The sequence below is a fragment of the Sciurus vulgaris genome, assembly GCF_902686455.1.
Source record: "Sciurus vulgaris genome assembly, chromosome: 13".
Lineage (NCBI taxonomy): Eukaryota > Metazoa > Chordata > Mammalia > Rodentia > Sciuridae > Sciurus > Sciurus vulgaris.
Window position 1 is genome coordinate 48,306,049 of NC_136474.1, and position 20,852 is coordinate 48,326,900.

Genomic DNA, 20,852 nt, shown 5'->3' on the forward strand with positions numbered 1-20,852 from the left:
GTTCTGTGCAGGCTGGTGGATCATCTGTATTTTAAATAGATGGCAGCCAGGAAGAAAGCATACAGACTCGGCCTCACTTCACCCTGTCCCGACGGGTGTGCCTCAGCCAGCCCTGGGCCTGGCTCTGCCTTGCTAGAATGTACTTAATTAGCTACTTAATTAACTAACTACTCATCTAGTCATGAGGCCTGCCTTCCTGAGGAATAGCACCTATATGAGAGATTTTTCTACATGCTCTGTAATTTTAGAACTTGCCAGTTTAAACAAAGTGATCCTCTCTAAGCAGGGACCAAGGTGTGTTGCTTCTAAGTCTTTCTTGCTTCGCTCCCTTGACTGAGTTGGGTCTCGAACAATAAGAGGCCACACCACTAGAGGGTGCTCTTTCACCAGTCAGCTCCCCTGCTTCCAGCAACAAGGCACATTTATGGGAAGCTATAGTTCCTGCCATCTGTAGGGCTGACCTCAAATTAGAAGTAATTAGCCATTTTATGTCTGACACTCCACAAATACAGTAAAATGTCTCCCTTTACTGTAATCTTAACTAAGTTGACAACATTGCCATTCTAACCCAATGCCACCAGCAAGAGGTTAGGATCCAAGGATTATCCCATAAGTCTTGTCAACAAGTGGGCTGGGGCTGTAGCTCAGTGGCAGAGCGCTTGCCTAGCACATGTGAGGCACCGAGTTGAATCCTTAGCATCACATAAAAATAAACAAATAAAATAAAGGCACGCTGTCCATCTACAACTACAAAAATGTTTTTTAAAAAAGTCTGTCAACAAGTAACCTAACTGGACCAGTTCATCTCAGAATTTAATGTACATGTGAATCACCTACAGATTCTGATCCAGTAAGCTGGGAGGTCTGGCATTTCTTACAAGCCCTCAGTGTGGCTGCTGCTGCTCTAGAGCCCACACTTTGAGAAGCTAGATGGTTTGTGTCACCAAACCATCCCTGAGCCTCTTTGTTTTACCTGTCCCAAGAGGCCATTACTCACGCACGTGCTTTGGAAGTTCAACCTCTCCTTCTAGTGATGCGGGATCCAAAGTCCTTCTAGAGCTAACACCCCTGATCAGTAGCCCCTTCCCTGCCATGCTCCATCTGCGTTTTGCTGCCCAGCCCTCCCTGTTCCAACCGGTCCTGCTGCAGAGTGCCAGCTCCCTGTGTTCTTTTGAAGGTACCCCAGGCTGCACAGCATGGTCGTCCGCTGCTACCTTCTCATCCAGCAGTACTCTGAGGCCCTGATGGCTCTCACTACCATGGCGTCACTACGAGACCACAGCACTCCAGAAACACTCAGCATTATGGATGACCTCATCAGCTCCCCAGGAAAAAACAAAAGTGGGAGGGGACACATGCTCATTATCAGGGTGCCCTCGGTGCAGCTGGCGATGTTAGCCAAGGAGCGACTGCAGGAGGTGCGGGACAAACTGGGTCTACAGTATCGATTTGAGATCATCCTTGGGAACCCGGCCTCTGAACTCAATGTTGCAACCCACTTTGTGGCACGATTAAAGGTTAGCAAAGGACAGACGTTTCTCCTCTGAAATACCCTTTGTTTCTGTTTTCTAGGAATCCTATCTAGGTGGCTCAGAGGCCTGAGTTTAGTAGATTTTTGCACATGCGTGTATGTGGTCTCCATAACGGTGTTAGGGCTAACCTGAGAGATATGTTTGCTTTTTAATTGGAGCCAGATTCTAAATATTCTGTCAAGCCCCCTTGCTAGCATGTGCATGCAGTTGGTCTCCATGCTCTCCAACTGCAGGTGCAAAAAATGAGATGACCCAATTTGACCCCATGTTTATTGACCTTGTTCAAGATGCATCTAGCCTACGGCCACCTGTTTTCTCAGGAACAAAAGGTAAGCTGTTCTCTCAGACCTCTGTGGGGTATCCTTTTCAGTATCCTCAACTCACTAATTCTTTTCTGTCCATCTAGCCCATCTGTCAGCTCATGGCTAGAGTCGGTAAAGTATCCCATTTCATCTTCAGTACTCATCTAAAACTACTCCTAGCCCTTGCATGCGAATTTCTCATTAATTTGTTGTTTCTTTGTACTTTGGCGTTGACCCTCACTCCCAGGTTTGACTGGACTGAGACTTAGGGCGTCCTACAGGGGGATTTAGTGCATGACCAAGCTCCTCACTGCTGTCTCTGCACGGCCAGGACTGACTGCCTGTCCCTACCCCTCCTGTCAGGCATGAATCAACTAACCTAACTTCCTACCTTATGCCTGGCTCAGTTTTTTTTTCTGGAAAGGTTCATAATCCACTGGGTCCTGGCCATTAAAAAGCACTTAATCAACTACATAATGGTATGGAAATGAGCTAGGTACTGTACGTCTGAGTTAGAACGACATAGCATCTGCACCCTGCATACTAAATCCTAAAGTAAATCTGATTACGAGAAATCTAGTTTGGCACGAACTTCATGAAGAGAAGGCATGTAGTCTTGGGGGATTTGCATTGTCACCTTGGCTTGCAGTTTCTCATTTGCAAAATGAGAGTGTTGAACTGTATGATTTCTAAGAGCTCTAATTTGGGGATTTTTAGTATTCATTAATCATTTTGCAAATATGCACCTTTTTATTATTACTAGTTAAATTGAATAAAACACAATATCTCGAATTAGCTTGATAAGCAACTAGAATGAATGAAATTGTCCAAAAATAGAAACTCCTTCCTACATTAAATAGAAGTTGCAACAGTTATATCTCAGATATGACATATGTTCACAGTTTTTATTAAGGTCCTAGGGCACATTACAGTGGAATTCCCAGGATGAATAACATTTCTGAAGCCCTTATGACAGTGCAGCTTATTGACACACAGAGTTTTAGGTCTTGGTTTGGAAGGGCTAGTCTCTAGGTCAGTACACATCAGTGGGTCCTAAATAATTTGTTCCTCTGGGCCGTTGTTTGAAAACCATAATCAAGGGCTGAAGTTCTTCACAGCTAGCTCAAAAGAATCGCCTGCAGGGATTTTATAGGGTGATTGGTTGATGCAGCCAAGGGTCCACTGTTCCAAGAGATCACGATGCAGAACGGGTCTCAAAGCAGTTATATGACCCTCAATTTGTAGGAATAGCTGCCACACACCACCCAGACATAAGAGAGCCCCATTTTCTCAAAACCACTGAATCACATCAATCTATCCTTTTTTAAAATACTTTTTTTAGTTGTCAGTGGACCTTTATTTTATTTATTTTTATGTGGTACTTGAGGATCAAACCCAGTGCCTCACACATGCCAGGCAAGTGCTCCCCCACTGAGCCCCAGCCCCAGCCACTCAGTCTATCCTTTTGATACTCTCTGTGTGGGAGTGAGAATGTGAGATCCTATGGGGATGTTGACATGTGAGCAAAGCTGCCTCTTGCTGGGTGGATTCCGGTTCACCTGTGTATTTCTAACTTACCAGCTTCTTGTACCTTTCTCAAGAAGACATTGGGCCTTTATCTCTAGTCTTGGGGAAAATCTAACATTGCTTCCATCATGTGATCTAATGTTTGTGCTTATTCCTAATTATTCTATATGTGTCATGCTTAATTTGCAAGAGATGACAAGCACTTTAGAAGGATACAGATTTACACCCAAGTAAATCACTTCCTCCAGAAGGCAGGTGAAGCTTTCAGAAGATTTCCTCCGTCTTGAGCCACAGGTTATCCTGGAACTCAACACTTGTCTAGTCTTTTCGGTTGTCTTTAAGCATTTCTGTAGTAAAATCCTGAGGGCAGATCCATGGGAGAACTGCAGCCATCCTCATTCATCAGAAGTAGCTATGGGGGAGAGCATTTTATAGTGGGTTTGCTAGCTCTGGTTGGCCAAGAGAAGTAGATGTGTTTAATAGTCTTCTGAAAATAAATCTCCTTGTGTAGTAAAACATTCTATTATCCCATCACTACAACTTCATTACTCTGGTAGAAACCTGACCAATGGATGGTTTCTGGAAGATAGAGCATGTCTGGGGAGAATCCCATTGTCCAGGGATACCATGAAACCATTGCAAAGGCCCATAAGTAAAATCATTCCTATTTCGGAATTGTTTGCATTCAATCAGGTAATGTCATGGTTCCCTTTGACATGAAATGGTATGGAGAATTGAATTTTTGTAGAGAATCTTCTAGTATTTTTAAATCTTTTTGACACTGATTTCCTAAGACATGGTAAGTCTCTCAAACTTCTAAATGGTTATTTATGTAGATGTACTAGTTGTCCCTTGGTATGCATATGTGCATATAAAAAGATTGGGCAACAAAAGCATAATGGTTTTCTTTCTTCCAGCTTTACAAATTGTGAAATTTTTGTTTGAAGTAATTGTGGTATATTTACTTTTAGAAACTGTTTTTTTTTTTCTTCATTGGGTCCTTTCTGGACAAATCATTACTCAAACCCAATTATATTATTTTTTACCACATTTAGCAAAGAAAATACCTTTGTATTTTAAAGTAAAATTGTGTATATTATTACTTAGCATCTTACTTCTTAGTCCTTGTTCCTTAAAGTATTATCAGAAATGTCAATTCATTCCTTATGGTAACTCCTGCAAAATACCTGGTATGAAACATGCTATATATGTAATAAATGGTAAAAGCCACTTTTTCCACTTGAGATGGTCTATTTTATTCCTGTTCTAAAACAGAAAAAAATCTGTGAGCTCTCTTTACTTTTGAACATCTTTCAAGCTGGCAAAGTTGCTTCCTTTTCACTGACAGGTTCATGTATTCAAGATTGATGTTAAAGATACAGATAGGTACATCTATGTGTGTGCACATTAATATATAAGGCCAGTGCATGCTCAGTAGATTCTTTGTGGAACCTTGAGAAAATTGCATTACTTTTTCAAGTAAGGGCAGTTTTATTTTTCCTTGGTCTGGCCTGGTCAGCCTACATTTTTAGCATTCTCTCGAGAGATTCTTCGGAGGCCCCAAACCAATAATTACTTGTCAGTTATTTTTAAAGGCAATAAAGTGAGAAAAAGAAAAAATAACCATCAGAAGTAGCTAACTTCATTATTTTTTTCAGTGAAAATGTTTGCTCTGATGAACTTTTCAGATTCTTTTCTAAGTCATTCACAATTGAAGTTGTTGTTTTTAGTCAGCCAATTCCAAGAGTTTGTTCATTATATGAAGGAAATATATTTAAGTGTTCACAGTCAGGTAGTGCAGCCAGGATATAGTCTATAAGGCTTGTACCCCTGGTAAGATATTTCACAATGTGGGGTTTTTTCGACCTATATGGTTAATTCATTAAGTCATACCAAGGTCTCCTATTTTATCCTATTCAGATAAAAACTAAAGGCCACATTGTCATGGAAGTGCTTCAGGGATGCTTTTTAAGGTAGCTATTAGAATGTGCATATACATATACACACTTAGTGGAAGTCATTAGTGAGCATGGTGGGTCTAAAATTTGGACCTAGAAACCTTTACAAAGGTGGAAGCCTAAATAAGGAGTTTGAGAGTTTTAATTGCATCACGCGGGTCTCTCTCTACAGACTTGGAGAGGAAATGAGCCAGAAGAGTGGATCCCTCGGACATATCAAGATTTAGAAGGACTGCCTTGTATAGTGATCTTAACTGGCAAAGACCCTCTTGGAGAAACCTTTCCCAGGTACAGTCTGAATAACCAAATTCTACTTGCCACCAGGTGGCCAGCTACACTGATGATTAAGATTTGTCTGGCAGGTAATGAGAAGAGGATTGGGTTTTTGCAGCGATATAAGAATAGAACTGTCTTTCTTCATTGTCTCTTTCCACTTTTCCAGAGAGCACCCTCCAATTCTGGGAATGGGAGAAAGCCACATTATAAAATGTCTGTGCATGAAAATAGGGCAGCCAGAGAGGCTGAGAGGAAAAGCAGGGTTTATTTTTGGGGTTTTTGTTGTTGTTGTTTGGTACTGAATATTGAACCCAGCGTCACTTTCCCACTAGCCCTTTTATTTATTTAAAAAAATTTTTTGAGGCAGGGTCTCACTAAGTTGCTGAGGCTGGCTCTGAACTTTCCATTCTCCCGTGTAGCTGGGATTGCAGGTGTGCACCACTGCACGAGGCTTGTTTTTGTTTTTGTTTCTTCCAAAGTACTTTGTTGATCTACTGTTCCCAACCCCCTCAAGGATCTAGGATGCAGCTCTGACAACATAAGCATCAGTGGATGCTTATGGAGTGCGGCAGGCGGTGCCCAAATACCTTACATGTCTCATGCTGTTCTTCCTGGCGCTGCAGGGCTCTCTGTTTTCTACTTGAAAGAAGGTGAATTGCAAAGAATTTAAGGTCGTAATGTCTTGGGGGTGGGGGCGCAGAGCTGAGGTCTGAATCAAGGTGCACCCAGCACTGAAGCCCCTGGTCTTCACTGCTGCAGGACACACAGGACTTCCAGGTGCAGCTCAATCACTGCTCAACTGGCCCCAGGGACTCACTACCAATGCAATTAACTCTGTGCAGGTCTTTGAAGTACTGTGACCTCCGGTTAATTGACTCAAGCTATTTAACTCGCACGGCCTTGGAGCAGGAGGTGGGTCTGGCATGCTGCTATGTTTCAAAAGAGGTCATTCGGGGTCCCACCGCGGCCCTGGACCTCAGTGGCAAGGAGCCAGAGAGGGCCCCCGTCATTGAGAATGACTCCGAGGAGCTGCTTATTGACTTGGAGCGGCCACAGAGCAACAGCAGCGCGGTCACAGGAACCTCGGGTAGGCACTGTTTCCTTTCTCACAGGAGGGACAGACGAGGAGGTGTGTCGGTGCGGAAGGCAGAGCTGTTTACTGACCCCTTTGGTGCCCACAGCGGCCTCAGTGACTGCGCCCTCTCTAGACCTCAGCTTCCCAGGAGGGATGCCTGGAAAGTATGGCTGCAGAATAGTCACAGACCACTTCGCTGGGTAAAAATGTGACCAAGAACTTGAAAATAGACTAAATATACTCCATTTCATCAGCCCGGCCCAAACCCGTCCCCTAGCACTTCCCATCCTTGCGTCCCAGGGTTACTCTGCATCTCATATTTGTACAAAAGCCCTTTTCCCCGCCAGGGCCTGAAGCTGTAAGTTCATGTTAAATAGCTTAGTACCTGGAACATAATGTTTGTTGAGTGAATGAATAAACGACTTTCCTCAATACTAATGGCAAGTGTTCCTACACTGCCGGTGTCCCTGGGTTGACTGGGAAGAGCCTCCAGGAGCCTGCCAACCTTTCTTTTAACATTCTATGACCTGGCAGAATTTCTTTCTAATAAATTATAGTACAGCAAATGCAGCACCATTTTCTAGTCTTTTCTGATTGTGACGGTATACAACTTACTGCAGAAAACTCAGAACGTAACAAGGTACAGAGCTTAAAAGTGAAACCACCCCACCACCAGAGGTCACTCCCAGTAACCTGCCAGAGCTGCCGTCCCTCCTCCTTTCCCTTTATCCTCAAACTATTATTGAGATCATTTTCTCACTCCGACGCTCATGCGCACAATTGTGTGTCCAAGGCAGTACTGGTCTTCCTGTCTGTTCTGTCAGAGGCTGTTGGGTGGCTCTCTGCGAACTGCAGAGGCCCCTCTGTGGGGCTTTCTGTCCTTGCCACCCTGGGCCTGGAAGAGCAGGAGACCCGCCCTTCTCCCTGGACACAGCTCTCCCTCCGCGGGGCCAGGCTGACCCTGTTTATCCCTCCACCATCCTCAACCCCATTACAACAAGTCTCCCCAGTTTTCCCTCCGAGACCAACTCAAAGTCAGAAGATAGTAAAGGGTAACAGAGGGGAGGAGGGAAATGTCACCTCTAGGAGCTTTAGGATACAAAGGGCACCAAAGGGAAAGGTGGGTGCGGAGGGACACCTGTCTCCCGCCTTCCCCCGGGCGTACCTGCCCCTCGCTCCTGCGCTCCTGCGTTTGGCTTGCTCCTGCTCCAGGCGACTCCAGGCACAGAGGAGGTGATTTGCCCTGCCGCTCAGTTTCCTGCCCCGCAGCCGCGCCCGTGGGCTGCCTCTGCGGTGATGGAGCCGAGCGCAAGCTCTCAAGACTCAAGAGTCGTGAAAGTCAGCGGAGCAGTGAAGTGACTTGGTTTTAATAACCATCAGCTTAGGGCCATTCAGGTCTGGATCTCCCACGGCTGGGATTAGACCTGCACGCCTGGGCAGCAAGTCTGAGCTGAAAGAACCTTCAGCCCCGAGTGGATGGAGCTTCTGGTTTGTCTTCAAATCGAACAGGCTGACGAAAGGGCACGGGGACATTCCCACCCTGGGCAGTTTCTCTGCCGTCAGCCGTGTGAGGCCTTGAGCCCTGAACCCCATCTCAAGGCTGCAACTGCCACTGTAGAGGACCTGAATCTGGTGCCTGTATCCATCAGGTCCTGGAGGGATCCAGTGTCCTGCCCGAATGAGTGGGTTTAAGGAGAGTTTAGTAACGGGACTGTTTCCACGTGGGCGCGATTTAGAAAAGGAGCAGTAGGTGAGTTGAACAGGAGCCTCGTTAACCTGGGAGCCCTACCCACCGTCCGCCTTGAAGGAGTACAGGGAGGAGCAGTTACTGAGACCCAGTAAAGAACCCACCCAGGGTGACCACACAGGAAGGGAGAACCAACTTCTTGCTGGTGTCTCCCATTGGCCAAACCCATAGAAAAGCCAGGGCAAGGGAGCAGGATGGAGCCACTTGGAGACTGGAGCAAAGGGAAGAGGAGCAGTATCTGCAGCCCACAGAGCTGCACCAGGTTCCAGTTGCCCTGGGGCCTTTGCCTCTTTCCCTTGGCAACAGCGATGAGTGGGTATAGGGTAAGTTCTGTCCATCATCTTTCAGGTTCCATCATGGAGAACGGGGTCAGTTCCTCCAGCACAGACAAATCCCAGAAGCAGTCCCTGACCCCCAGCTTCCAGAGCCCAGCCACCAGTGTGGGGATGGACGAAGGTGTCTCAGCCAGCACATCTGGAGCTGGGGACGCTCTGAAGCAGGAGTGTGATTCCCTGGGCCCTCCAATGGCCAGCAGTACCACCTCCAAGCCTTCTTCATCCTCCTCAGGACCCAGGAGCCTTGCATGGCCAGGGCAACCTCCCAGAGGCTGTAGGGGCCTGCATGCCAGCCTGCCCCCAATCGTGATCTTATCCAAAGCAGCCTACAGCCTCCTAGGCTCCCAGAAGGGTGGCAAGCTGCCCTCCTCCTCGTCCCTACTGCCCCATGCTGACGTGACGTGGGTCAGCTCCCTGCGGCCACTCCTGCACAAGGACATGAGCAGCGAGGAGCAGTCCCTCTACTACCGGCAGTGGACCTCGGCCCGGCAGCACCACGCAGACTTCAGCAACCAGCCCGACCCAGCCTCAGGCGCCCGGACCTTCCATCCCCGGCGGCTGCTGCTCACTGGGCCCCCCCAGGTAGCGACAGGCCAGGCTGGGCCCTGCTTAGCCTAGGGTTGGCACATCTTGCATGTGGAGAGAAGGCAGGGGACCTCCTGGGGGTGGGTGGGGGCGATAGGCCTCGAGGAAAGACATCCTTCCGGCCCAGGAGCTGAGGTGTGAAATCTCTTTTCTCTTTCCCTTCTTTCTCTTCCCTTCCCCCACCCTCCCCCAATTAAAAATATTTCCATCAGGTGGGAAAGACTGGCTCCTATTTACAGTTCCTTAGGATCCTCTTCCGCATGCTTATCCGGCTCCTGGAGGTGGATGTGTACGATGAGGAGGAGATCAACGCTGGTGAGTTCTGAGCCCGCAGGATACAGACACATTAGACACTGAGTGCCGGGTATTTGCTTTTGCTTTCTGGGTGTTCTGCGTTACGGAACTTGCAGTTATCTTAAGGTTGAAGACGGTGTGCCCAGCAAATAGTTCTGAGTAAAACTGCCCTCTTCTAGCTTCGAGGAGGACCGCCCTCTCTCCAGTGTCCAGCAGGCTGCAGGGCAAGAGGCATTTGATAAAGGCTTGTCAGGCAGGTTAACTCCGTGATGATCAAACTCCTATAAAATCCAATTTGTAGTGTTCAATTCTGTAAGGATCCAGAGAGCATTTATTTTTTGAATTCTAGTGCTTTGTCAGTTAGCCAGAGTGCCTCTTACATTTTAATCGCAGTCTGTGCGAAGGCGGAGGATTACTATAATGAAATGAAAACTTCCTGGGTGCAGAACAAAAAAAAAAAAAAAAAAATCAGCCACATTTAACCATTTTATTATGTTTTCAGTCGTTTCCATTCCTCACCAGTCCACATCCATGATTTTAGAGACACATACACATGATCTCCCCCATCCACATCTCTGTGTCCCCAGCTGAGCTGCACCAAATCCCCAGGCCCACCGCAGAGGGGAAGCAGAGCTTCAGGCTGGCCTCAAAACACCCCAAACCCTGGCGAGGGGCTGGGACCAAAAAGACAAGCATTCAGGAGCCAGAGCCCTGTTGTTCCTGCCAGCTCTCCCACCAGGCTCTTTGACAGTGCAACAAAGCCATGCTTGGATTTTATCCTCAGATCATGCTACAGAGGTCTCCAGTCTTCGTCTCTGCTGCTGAGGCTGTGGTTGTCTGTCCCAGCCCTTCCAATGGGACAGCCTTGGTTTCCTTCCACCCTGATGTGGGTTAATACAGTGGTGCTCTGGAGAAGTGCACTGGCACCTCCTTAAACTAGAAAAAAAAACTTGAAATTTTAAATAAAATACAAACTTCTACTCAGGGCATAAAAATAGTTGTGCTAAAATGATGACAGCATTTCCAGGCTTTAAGCTTTATTTTCCCCCAAAGTGTGTTTCTTTTGTTCTCTTTTTTTCTCCTCTTTTTGGGGGGCAGGGATTGAACCCAGAGGTACTTGACCACTGAGCCACATCCCCAGCCCTATTTTGCGTTTCATTTAGAGACAAGGTCTCATGAGTTGCTTTGCGCCTCGCTTTTACTGAGGCTGGCTTTGATTCTTAAAGCAGTAAGGGGCAAGATTCAAGCCCCAGCCTAACCTTGACCGCACAATGGAATGCTGTAAGGAGCTCTGGCCGCATGGCAGGTACCTGGGTAATAGGAGATCCTGCCTTCACTGCTCTGGCAGGTGGGCCTGAGTGTGGAGTTTCATGAGCTTCCAGGTGATTCTAACGTGCAGTAGATACTGAGACTCTCATTCCGAAATCTCTTGGGTGTCAATATCCTAAAACCCCATAGCTAAAGCTCTAAGAATTTAAATCATCCAAATTAAACAAGCGTGCCCTTTTTTTTAAATTTTTTTTGGTGGGAAACTCAGTTGATCTTATGGATATAGGAGTTTGTGAACTGGTCTGTAGAGACTCATGTGGGGTGAACACTTCTCCCAGTGTGCATCTGAAGGAATAATTCTGGCTTACTTTACCTAGGATAAGAGGGCTCATTTTTTCAAAAATGCTTTGTTTACCCATCTGGGCTTTATGCTTCAGAAAACCTCTCCCTGACACTGTGGAGGGAGGGAGGTTAATCTGCCTGTTCTGCACACTTTCTTCTTGTCCTAGATCACGCTGAAAGCAGTGAAGCAAGCCAGTCAGAGGGAGAGCCCTGGCCTGACATCGAAAGCTTCAGTAAAATGCCTTTTGACGTCAGTGTGCACGATCCCAAATACAGTCTGATGAGCCTGGTATATACTGAGAAGCTGGCAGGGATCAAACAAGGTCAGTCCAAGTGCAGCCAGGCTTACCTCCTGTAAATCCAAGGAGACCAGAAATCAGGACATGAGGCCTGGGGCAGTTAAATCTTCAAGAGCAGTTTAAACAGTTCTCCCAGTTTTCTCTTCTCTTATACATACATCATTTGATTTTCATACATTCCTCTCAGGGCATAAGTTATAAAATTCTTGGAAAAAATCCTTTTGGGGAATAGAGAGGACTTACTTTTCCCAGGCACAGGGGCCTACATGCATATCATGGAATGATGGTTTTCTGCCCCTTTTATACACAGAAGTAATAAAGGAATGCAAAGCTGAGGAACCCCGGAAACGAGAAACGGTGTCCATGATGCTGACCAAATATGCTGCCTACAACACCTTTCACCATTGTGAGCAGTGCCACCAGTATATGGACTTCACCTCTGCCTCCCAGGTGCGGCTCTCACCTTTGCCCTGCCCTAGACTTCTGTTACTGATAGGGTTGTAAAAGCATGTAAGGTAAGGGTGGAGGGATAAAACGTAGGCCTGAGATAAAGGATAGCTTATTTATGAGAAAGAGCCACTCACTGGTGAGAAAAATGCATGAAGCAATGATCACATGAACTTCGGACTTAACAGGGATTGCAAGGGGGTAAGCAGCTTAGTTTTAGGGGATTAAGTTACTTCATGTATCATGTTTAGGTTAAAAAGCTGAGATGTTCATCTGTGATCCTGAAAAAACACTAGGTATGCTTGGTAAAAGCCTCCCTGCTGTGGGTTGTTGACTAACATGGCAGGGGTCTAACAGATCCATATGGGGTGCCCTTGAAGCTGTGATCCTAACAAGTGTGTTGATTTTCACCAGTCAAGGCACATATTACTCCTGCTTGGGATGGTTTTGACCTGTGGAGTCAAATGTTGCATGCAGTGAGAACTGACAGAAAGAAACACAGAAAGTGAGACAATATCCCTTAGCAATTGCCCTTTATTTTGGGTGCTGGGGATTGAACCCAGAGTCATGCTAAGCACTCATTGAGCTACACCCCCACCCCCATTACTTTTGGCTAGTGCATCTTTAAACACAAGAGAAGGGAATAGCAGCAAATGACAGTAAAACATGGAGCCTGTCCATGTTGCTTTCTGCAAATTTATCTTCTTGATTTTATTGAGTTGGCGCTGAGCACCTAGAAACAACTTTTGCTTCTTTGAGGCCATGCTTAGTGGATAACCCAACCTGCTCCCCAGGACCAGGTCCTCACCGTTCCCACACATCACACCCTGAAATACAAGTGGACACTAGAAGGGGCACACTGAAAAACTGGAATACAGATCACCTTTTATACACCATTTACTTTCTTGGTGGGCTACTTTGAAATCAGCTTTAATGCTTTACGGATTATAGAAGATGCAAGTTGTCTGACCTATAAACCATAAGTTTTTAGAAAATTTCTGTACTAAAACCCCTCTTCATATAAGTGTTTATTTTTAGATACTGGGGAATCTAACCCAGGGGTGCTTTACCACTGAGCTATGACCCCAGCCCTTTTTATTTTGAGATAGGGCCTCACTAACTTGCTGAGGGTTTCCTTAATTGCTAAGGCTGGCCTTGAACTTGTGATCCTCCTGTCTCAGCCTCCTAAGTCACTGGGAATACAGGCATGTGCCACTATTCCTGGTTTTTTCATATAGTTTCTGTGTGATTACAGTACTAAGTAATACATTTCCACATTTGTGAAGCAGAATAAACTAGAACTAAAGGGAAGAGTATAATATTGTTTTTCTACAAAATGTAATATTTGGGTTAAAACTATTAAGAAATCTACCTGGATTCTTGTTCCTAATGAAAAACTGATGTTCTCCTTTCATTAAGTCAAATATCATCTGCATTGTAAAAGCATGTAAGAACCTATTATATAATTATTCAGAGACAGGTTACTCAGAGCACATGAACTTCCCAGCAACCAATTTTAAAAATTGGTTAGACTTATATTTGGCTAGAATGAGTAAATGGTCCTGCCCTAAAGCCAGAGTTTGGGACTAAATGACTGTATAAACCTTTATAGCTTCCAATGGAGCCAGGAAAGATGGAGCCAGAGAGGCAATTTAGTGATGTCAGTTCTACTTTGTTTAGAAAGCTCAAACTCGGTTCATTCAACCTGACTCCCAGACAGCAATAATGCCTCCCCCACCATGGCGGCCTTTGGGAATGTGCACACAGCATAACATAGCAGGGGAATGTCTGACCTCAGGATAAGGCTGAGCAGTTGGGCCCCCAGGGCATGAAGAATGCAAAGACAGTGCCAGCAACACCTACTTCATCCATGGAAAGGCTGCACAGGACAAGATGCCTAGCTCTCATGTCAGTGGCAGCTACTAAATGTTGAAGTGTTTACCTTCCGAGTAAATGTTGCTACTCACAGCCAGAAGGTCTGGTGGCACTTGTAGGTTCATGTCAGTTTGCCTCTCTTAATAACAAGGCCAAGGAGGGACCTGGAAGTCTGGAAACCCCAAGCTTACATTCCCTTCCTTCTTTTCAAATGTAGATGTCTGACTCCACCCTTCATGCATTCACATTTTCTTCCTCTATGCTGGGAGAAGAGGTTCAGCTCTATTTCATCATTCCCAAATCCAAAGAGAGTCATTTTGTCTTCAGCAAGCAGGGCAAACACCTGGAGAGCATGCGGCTGCCTCTGGTTTCAGACAAGGTGGGTGAGAGTGTCCAGATGGTTGCCAGGCATTGGGCACTAGATCAGTTTCTCCAAGCTGCTCACATCCGAGGGCTTTACTTTCCCTTTTTTGGTCTCGTTTCCTTTTCAGCAGAATTTGAATGCAGTCAAGAGCCCTATTTTCACTCCTTCCAGTGGTCGGCATGAGCACGGACTCCTAAACCTTTTCCATGCCATGGAGGGCATCAGCCACCTTCACCTTCTGGTGGTCAAAGAATATGAGATGCCGCTGTACCGCAAGTACTGGCCCAACCACATCATGCTGGTGCTTCCGGGCATGTTCAATAATGCAGGCGTGGGTAAGGGGCACCCTTGGGATGGGGAGAAAGGCTAAGACAAACTGACTTCCATTCCCCTGCCAGGAAATGTCCAAAGGTTTCTCTACCTCTGGACAGTGTCCTGCTCTCCTGACCAGCAGTCTTTTGATTCTCCTTGCATTCCTCCTCCATGCCCCTTCCCACCTTTTCTGTGGTTTTGCAGAATTTTTAACTTCCAAGGACTGGTAACTAAGGAAGTCATTGGTATAGTGAGCACCCTGGGAAGGGTTTGAGATTCTTCCCAGGAACTTAGTCCTTCAAGGTCAAAATGTAACCCTAAGATGATCTGAGGGGAGGTAGTGTTTTACCTGATCCAAAGAGCCTGACTCATTCTCTTTGGCACATACCAAGTCCTAGCAGACTGCAGCCCATCCAGGGAATTGGAAGAATCATTCCTGCCTGGAAGGAGTCTTTCCTGCTTTTCTCCAGGGAGTTTAAAAACAATGGATGAGTTTCTCAAAGGGGCAATGGTATGACAGCTTGTAGGGAGGCACTGGAGATGTCGAAAACAACGTCATTTTCCTTACATAGATGGGAAGCCTCTAACTGAATCTTGTTTTGGAACCGAGCCATTTTGGGCACTTCATACATTGTAGTTCTTAATTTTTCCATCAGCTTCTGTGGATGTCTGAAGTAGTATTTCATTGTGGTTTATCTGCATTTCCCTAAAGATTAGGAACGTTATCTTTCCATGTGCTTTTTGACAATCCGTATATCTTCTTTAGAGTAATGTCCCCCAAAGTCCTTTGCCCATGTTTTTTTTTTTTTAATATTTTTTTTCAGTTGTCAATGCCCTTTATTCTATTTATTTATTTATATGCAGTGCTGAGGATCAAACCCAGAGCCTCACACATACCAGGCAAGCGCTCTACCACTGAATCACAACCCCAGCTCTTTGCCCGTTTTTAGTTGGATCATTTTGTTGTTGAAATTATAGGGATTCTTTATATATTGTGAATATTGACTCCATATCAGATGTTATTTACAAGTATTTCACCCATTCCATGTATAGCCTTTTCACTGTTTATAGTGTCCTTTGATGCATAAACTGGACTTTTTAGTCCAGTTTTTCTTTTTGTTGTGTTTTTGATACAGATCACTGCCTGATTCAATATCATGAAGATTTCCCATTTTCTTCAAAATGTTATACAGTTCTACCTTTTATGTTTAGGTCTGTGATCCATTTTAATGAATTCTCGTACACAGTGTAAAGTAAGCAAGTTCATTCTTCAGCATGTAGATATCCAGTTTTTCCAACACCATTTGTTGAAGAAACAGCCCTTCCCCCATTTAATGGCTTTGACATCACTGTTGAAAATCATTTGACTATATATGAGAGGGTTGGTTTCTGGGCTCTGTGTCTTTATGTCACTTCCAGTTTTGACAAAAATGGTTTTATACAAGTTTTAAGTACAAAATTAATTTTCTGAGACGTTTGTACATCTTTATGGAGTACCTTATAATTCAATGTGCATATAATGTATAATGAACCAAATCAGGGTTAATAAGGACTTCAAACATTGATACTTTTTATGTGATGGGCATTTAGTGCTGCTTTCTAGTCATTTTGAAGTCATAATTTGCTTTAGCGAATTAACCTTCTGTGCTAGATAACCAGAACTAATAATCCCTTTTCTGTTTGTGCCCTTCATTGAACTTCTTTCCATCCCTCCTGGCTACCCTTCCCAGTCTCTAGCAAGCACCACTGCACTCCATCCTTCTAAGAGCTCAGCTGTTTAGTTTTCATGAGTAAGAACATAGATATTTCTCTTTCAGTGGCTTATTTCACTTATAATGATCTTCAGTTTCACCCATGTTTCTGCAAATGACAAGACTTCATTCTTTTTTATGGTAGAATAATATTCCACTGTATGCACATATACCACATTTACTTTATCAATTAGTCCACTGATGGGCATCTAGCTATGGTGAATAGTGCTATAATAAACATGGGAGTGCAGATATCTCTTTGGTATGATTTCATACCAATATTGGGATTGCAGGGTCACTTTAAAAGTTTTTAGTTTTTAATGGAATCTCTGTGCTGTTTTTCAAAATGGCTGTATGAATTTATATTCCCAATAGTGTGTGTTTCCTCATCTCTGCATCCTTGCCAGCATCTTGTCTTTTTGTTTTCATCTTTTTTTTTTTTTTAATGTGGACAAGGATCAAAACCAGGGCCTCACACGTGCTAGGCAAGCACTCTGCCACTGAGCTGCAGCCCCAGCCCCGCATCTTCTTTTTGAAAAGTCATTCGAACTGGAATAAGATGATATCTCACTGTGGTCTTGATTTGCATTGCCCTTATTAGTGATATTAGTGACATTTTTCCATGTTCTAGTTCATAAGTTTCTATTCAAATCTAGTTCATTTTAAAATGGGATTTTTTTTTTTCAGCATTTTGACCTCCTTATATATTCTGGATATGAATCCCTGTTGGATAAATACTTCACAAATATTTTCTCCCACTCTACAGGTTGTCTATTAATTCTGATTATTTTCCTTTGATCTGCAAAAGGTTCTCAGTATGATATAATCCATTTCTCTATTTTTACTTTTCTGTGCCTTTGGGATCCTATCTAAAAAAAGCATTGCCTACACCAATGAAACTTCTAGCTTTGTTCTTTTTCAAGATTGTTTTGGCAACTGGGGTCCCCAGGGTTTCCACATGAATTTAACAATGACTTTTACTACTTTTGCAAAAAGTTATGGTATTTTGATAGGGACTGCAAAATTTCTGGTCTTATACCTAAGTCTAGTCCATTTGAGCTGACTTTTGAACAGAATAAAGATTATTCTGCATATGGATATCCAGTTTCCTTGAAGAGGCTATCTTAAATATATGTATTTTAGAAACTTTGTCAAGAATCAAGTGACTGTTAGGTACGCAGATTTGTCTCCGCCTTCTGTTCCGTTGGTCTACTTACCAATTTTTATGCCGGTACCATGCTGCTGCTGTTACTATGGCTCTGCAGTGTAATTTGAAATGGGTATTGTCATATCTTCAGCATTGCTCTTTTTGCTCTGGACTGCTTTAACTATTCTGGGTCTTCTGTTCTTCCATATGAATTTTAGGATTTTTTTTTTCTACTTCTGTTAAGAATGTCATTGGTATTTTGTTGGGGATTGCATTGAAATCTGTGGATCCCTTTCAGTAGTATGGCCATTTTAACAAAATGGATTTATTCTTGATGTTTTTTGTAACTTTTTACTTTCTTTTCTTTCTCCTTTTTCATCTGTATCTCTCATCTCCTCCTCTTTCCTTATTATTTTCATACCCTCTATGGTTTAGTGTTATTTTTTTTTTTTTTTTTACTTCCTTTAATACCAAAATTTTCTAACTAGAGTATTAGTTCTCTTTTCCATTTTTGGGTTAGTGGACTTGTAGAGAACATTTCAATAAGGTCTTATGCCTTGTTACTTAATGGTTTGCTTGCAAATGATTGCAATTACTAGTGGTTATCATCTCTCTCAAAATGATGTTGGGGACTGGCCATATCATTGAACACATGGTGGGCTTCGATGCTGAAATATACCACCAGCCCATGGCACAAAGCAGAAAGAAGGCAACTCACTAAAAATACCTCTACGTAACAGTTGAAGAGGTATCAATCCAAGCAGATACACAAATCTCAACATAGAAACACAGGAAACAGGAGAAAACAAGGTAATAAGATACTTGGTGTCCATGCACTTCCAAAAGTTCATAGCTTTCCAGTAACTGAACCCAGAGATAGTGAAGAGGAGAAAATGCTGGACAAAGAATTTTTAAAAGCTGATGATCAAAGCAGTCAATGAATTAAAAGAAGAATATAGGGGAGAAAATATAGGAAATGAAAGAATATTTCAGTAGGTACTCTGAAACCAAATGGAAACCTTAAAAATGAAAAGAATCAGTAATTCAAATTTAATCAGGTGTCACCATTAGACTAGATCAAGTAGAAGAAAAGATATCAAGGCTCAAAGATTCAGGATTCAAACTTCAGACTCATAAATTTTGAGTCTCTCCCAAAAGGAGAAAGTAAAAGATTAGAAAAAACATATCAAGAATAAACCCAATTAAAACATTTTTAAGGGTTGAGGCTATAGCTCAGTTGGCAGAGTGCTTGCCTCACATGCACAGGGCCGTGGATTCAATCCCCAGTACCATCAAAAAAAAATTTTTTTAACACATAAAATTGGATTAAAGTATATGATATCAAATAATGGGGAGGGGTTTGGACCAATCAACTCAGAAGACAATACCAGTGAAATAAAAAATGTTAAAAATAATAGAATTCCTCAGACTTTGGCTGCTATTCACCCAGACTTCATCCCACCCAACTCTTGTACAAACTTCATGGGTGGTGACATGTTCTCTTGTTGCTGAGGGGAAACAGCCCCTTCCTGGGCACCTTGCTGACTTGCAGTTTTCAGTGTGCAGTCAGATAATCATACTATGACTGGTCATTTTTGGTGTACAGAAATGCAACTGATTTGGAGTGTTGTTTTTAATCTGTAACACTGCTTAATTCACTTATTGCTTCATAAGGGATGTGTTTTCTGGGAACAAAGATGATTTTTTTTCCTTTCCAATTTGGATCCTTTTCTTTTTCTTGCCTAATTGTTCTGGCCAGGACTTCTATCTTGTTTAAATAGAAGTGGTGAAAGCATGCATCCTTGTTTCTGATTTTAGAGCAAAGATCTTTGGTCTTTCTCTACAATGATGTTACTAATGGGCTTTTTGTACAGGGCTCGCACTATGTTTCGAATACAAACTATGACACACACATTCTTAGAAGGTAGGTTTTCCTAAATTCCACTTACCCAAACTGTCTTGGGTTTCATCCACCATCAGTTGAATAGTATTTTTTGTTTGCACTATCACATTTTCATTTTAAGGTGGCTCAGTCATAAAATTTGGCTATTTCCTGATGAGCATCATTTTAAATAATAGCTAACACTGAGTATTTACTGTTTGCTAGACAGTATCCTGTCATTACCAGCACCTCTTACAGAAGGGGAAGAAGGCTGAGTGGAATTGACTTGTTCACAATAACAGGCTAGAGCTTGTCTCCAATCTATTCCCTTACTATACCACTTGCAGAAAGCACATATAGGGGAAGGGTGCAAGTTTCCAGAATCTTCTTCAGAGAGATGCTGCTGGCAAACTCACTAAAGGTATCTAAAGCAGAAGACTCATCAGTACAAGTAGTCACAGCCTTGGCTACTCCCTAGCGCAGGATATGTGAATGGATACTTCCAAGACTGACATTCTTTGAGGAACTAATCAATAAACATTCCAGGGAAATGATTCCTCAGTACTCCTCAAGGGGTAGTTCACGCATTTTCAATTATCATCTCTGGTTTACTAAATTTAAGTGAATCTGTGGTGATGGGCCCCAGGAATCTACATTTGAAACTGACGTCCCCAGTGATTTTTAAAGAACCAGTGCTCTGAACATTTGGGTGGCTCCAACCTGCATGGACACCAAGTGAACAGGCATAGGCATGCCTCAGGAGAGAATGGGGAAGTGACGGAGGGGTTTCAGCCACGCTTGAGTCAAGGGTGTGTATCCATTGGTTATGCTGCCTTCCAGGTGCTGCTAGGTTCCTCATTAAGGAGCTGTCATATCACAACCTAGAACTGGAGAGGAACCGCCTGGAGGAGCTGGGAGTTAAACGCCAGTGTGTCTGGCCTTTCATCGTTGTGATGGACGACTCATGTGTCCTATGGAACATTCACAGTGTTCAGGAGCAGACCAGGTAGTGATTCTTCCAAGTAGTTCTAGGGGAGTACAACACGATGCTAATAAAGAACATACTTTTCTTGGCTGCAGTTACATACAGAAGTAAAAAAGAGAGATACAGCTTTCCAGAGCAAGGTCAATACCCTCACTAGTACATTTTGGGATGACTTAAGGATTTTTTATTTAGACATTCAGTATGCCATTAAATTCCTGGACCATTCCTGCATCACAAAGTTGGTCAGCTATAAATCTGTTAAACATGATCATTTATCTAGAAAGATTGCTGGCATCTGAATCAGGAGACCTGCTTTGTAGTCCCAGCTATTTCTTAACCATGTGGGTGAAGAAGTGAAGTCATTTAACCTCTCAAGTCCTTCACCTGTAAAATTATGACAGGGCCAAAATCAGTAGTTGTCCTAGAACACTGCTGCTCTCCTACAGAGCATTTGAGGATGTCATGATGCTAGGGGGTGGTTGTTGGGGGTTCATCAGGACCAGGGAATGCTAAACATTGTAAAGTCCTACACAATAAATAACCCCATG

The 20,852-nt window shown here is 43.7% G+C and overlaps 1 protein-coding gene across 13 annotated transcripts in view; it reads left to right on the forward strand.

Annotated features, from left to right (window-relative positions):
* The window catches only part of GREB1L (GREB1 like retinoic acid receptor coactivator), a 255,134-nt gene that overhangs the window by 226,800 nt on the left and 7,482 nt on the right, over positions 1-20,852 (forward strand). For 10 of the 13 annotated variants that reach the window (XM_079108283.1, XM_079108276.1, XM_079108278.1 and 7 more), the window contains 10 exons: positions 1,178-1,517; positions 5,492-5,607; positions 6,438-6,682; positions 8,766-9,334; positions 9,550-9,652; positions 11,410-11,565; positions 11,852-11,991; positions 14,081-14,242; positions 14,355-14,562; positions 20,160-20,325. In XM_079108283.1, the coding sequence (XP_078964409.1) occupies positions 1,178-1,517; positions 5,492-5,607; positions 6,438-6,682; positions 8,766-9,334; positions 9,550-9,652; positions 11,410-11,565; positions 11,852-11,991; positions 14,081-14,242; positions 14,355-14,562; positions 20,160-20,325 (2,205 nt within the window). The remainder of the gene's footprint in view (positions 1-1,177; positions 1,518-5,491; positions 5,608-6,437; positions 6,683-8,765; positions 9,335-9,549; positions 9,653-11,409; positions 11,566-11,851; positions 11,992-14,080; positions 14,243-14,354; positions 14,563-20,159; positions 20,326-20,852) is intronic. The other 3 variants (XM_079108284.1, XM_079108275.1, XM_079108273.1) reach the window with 2 other exon arrangements.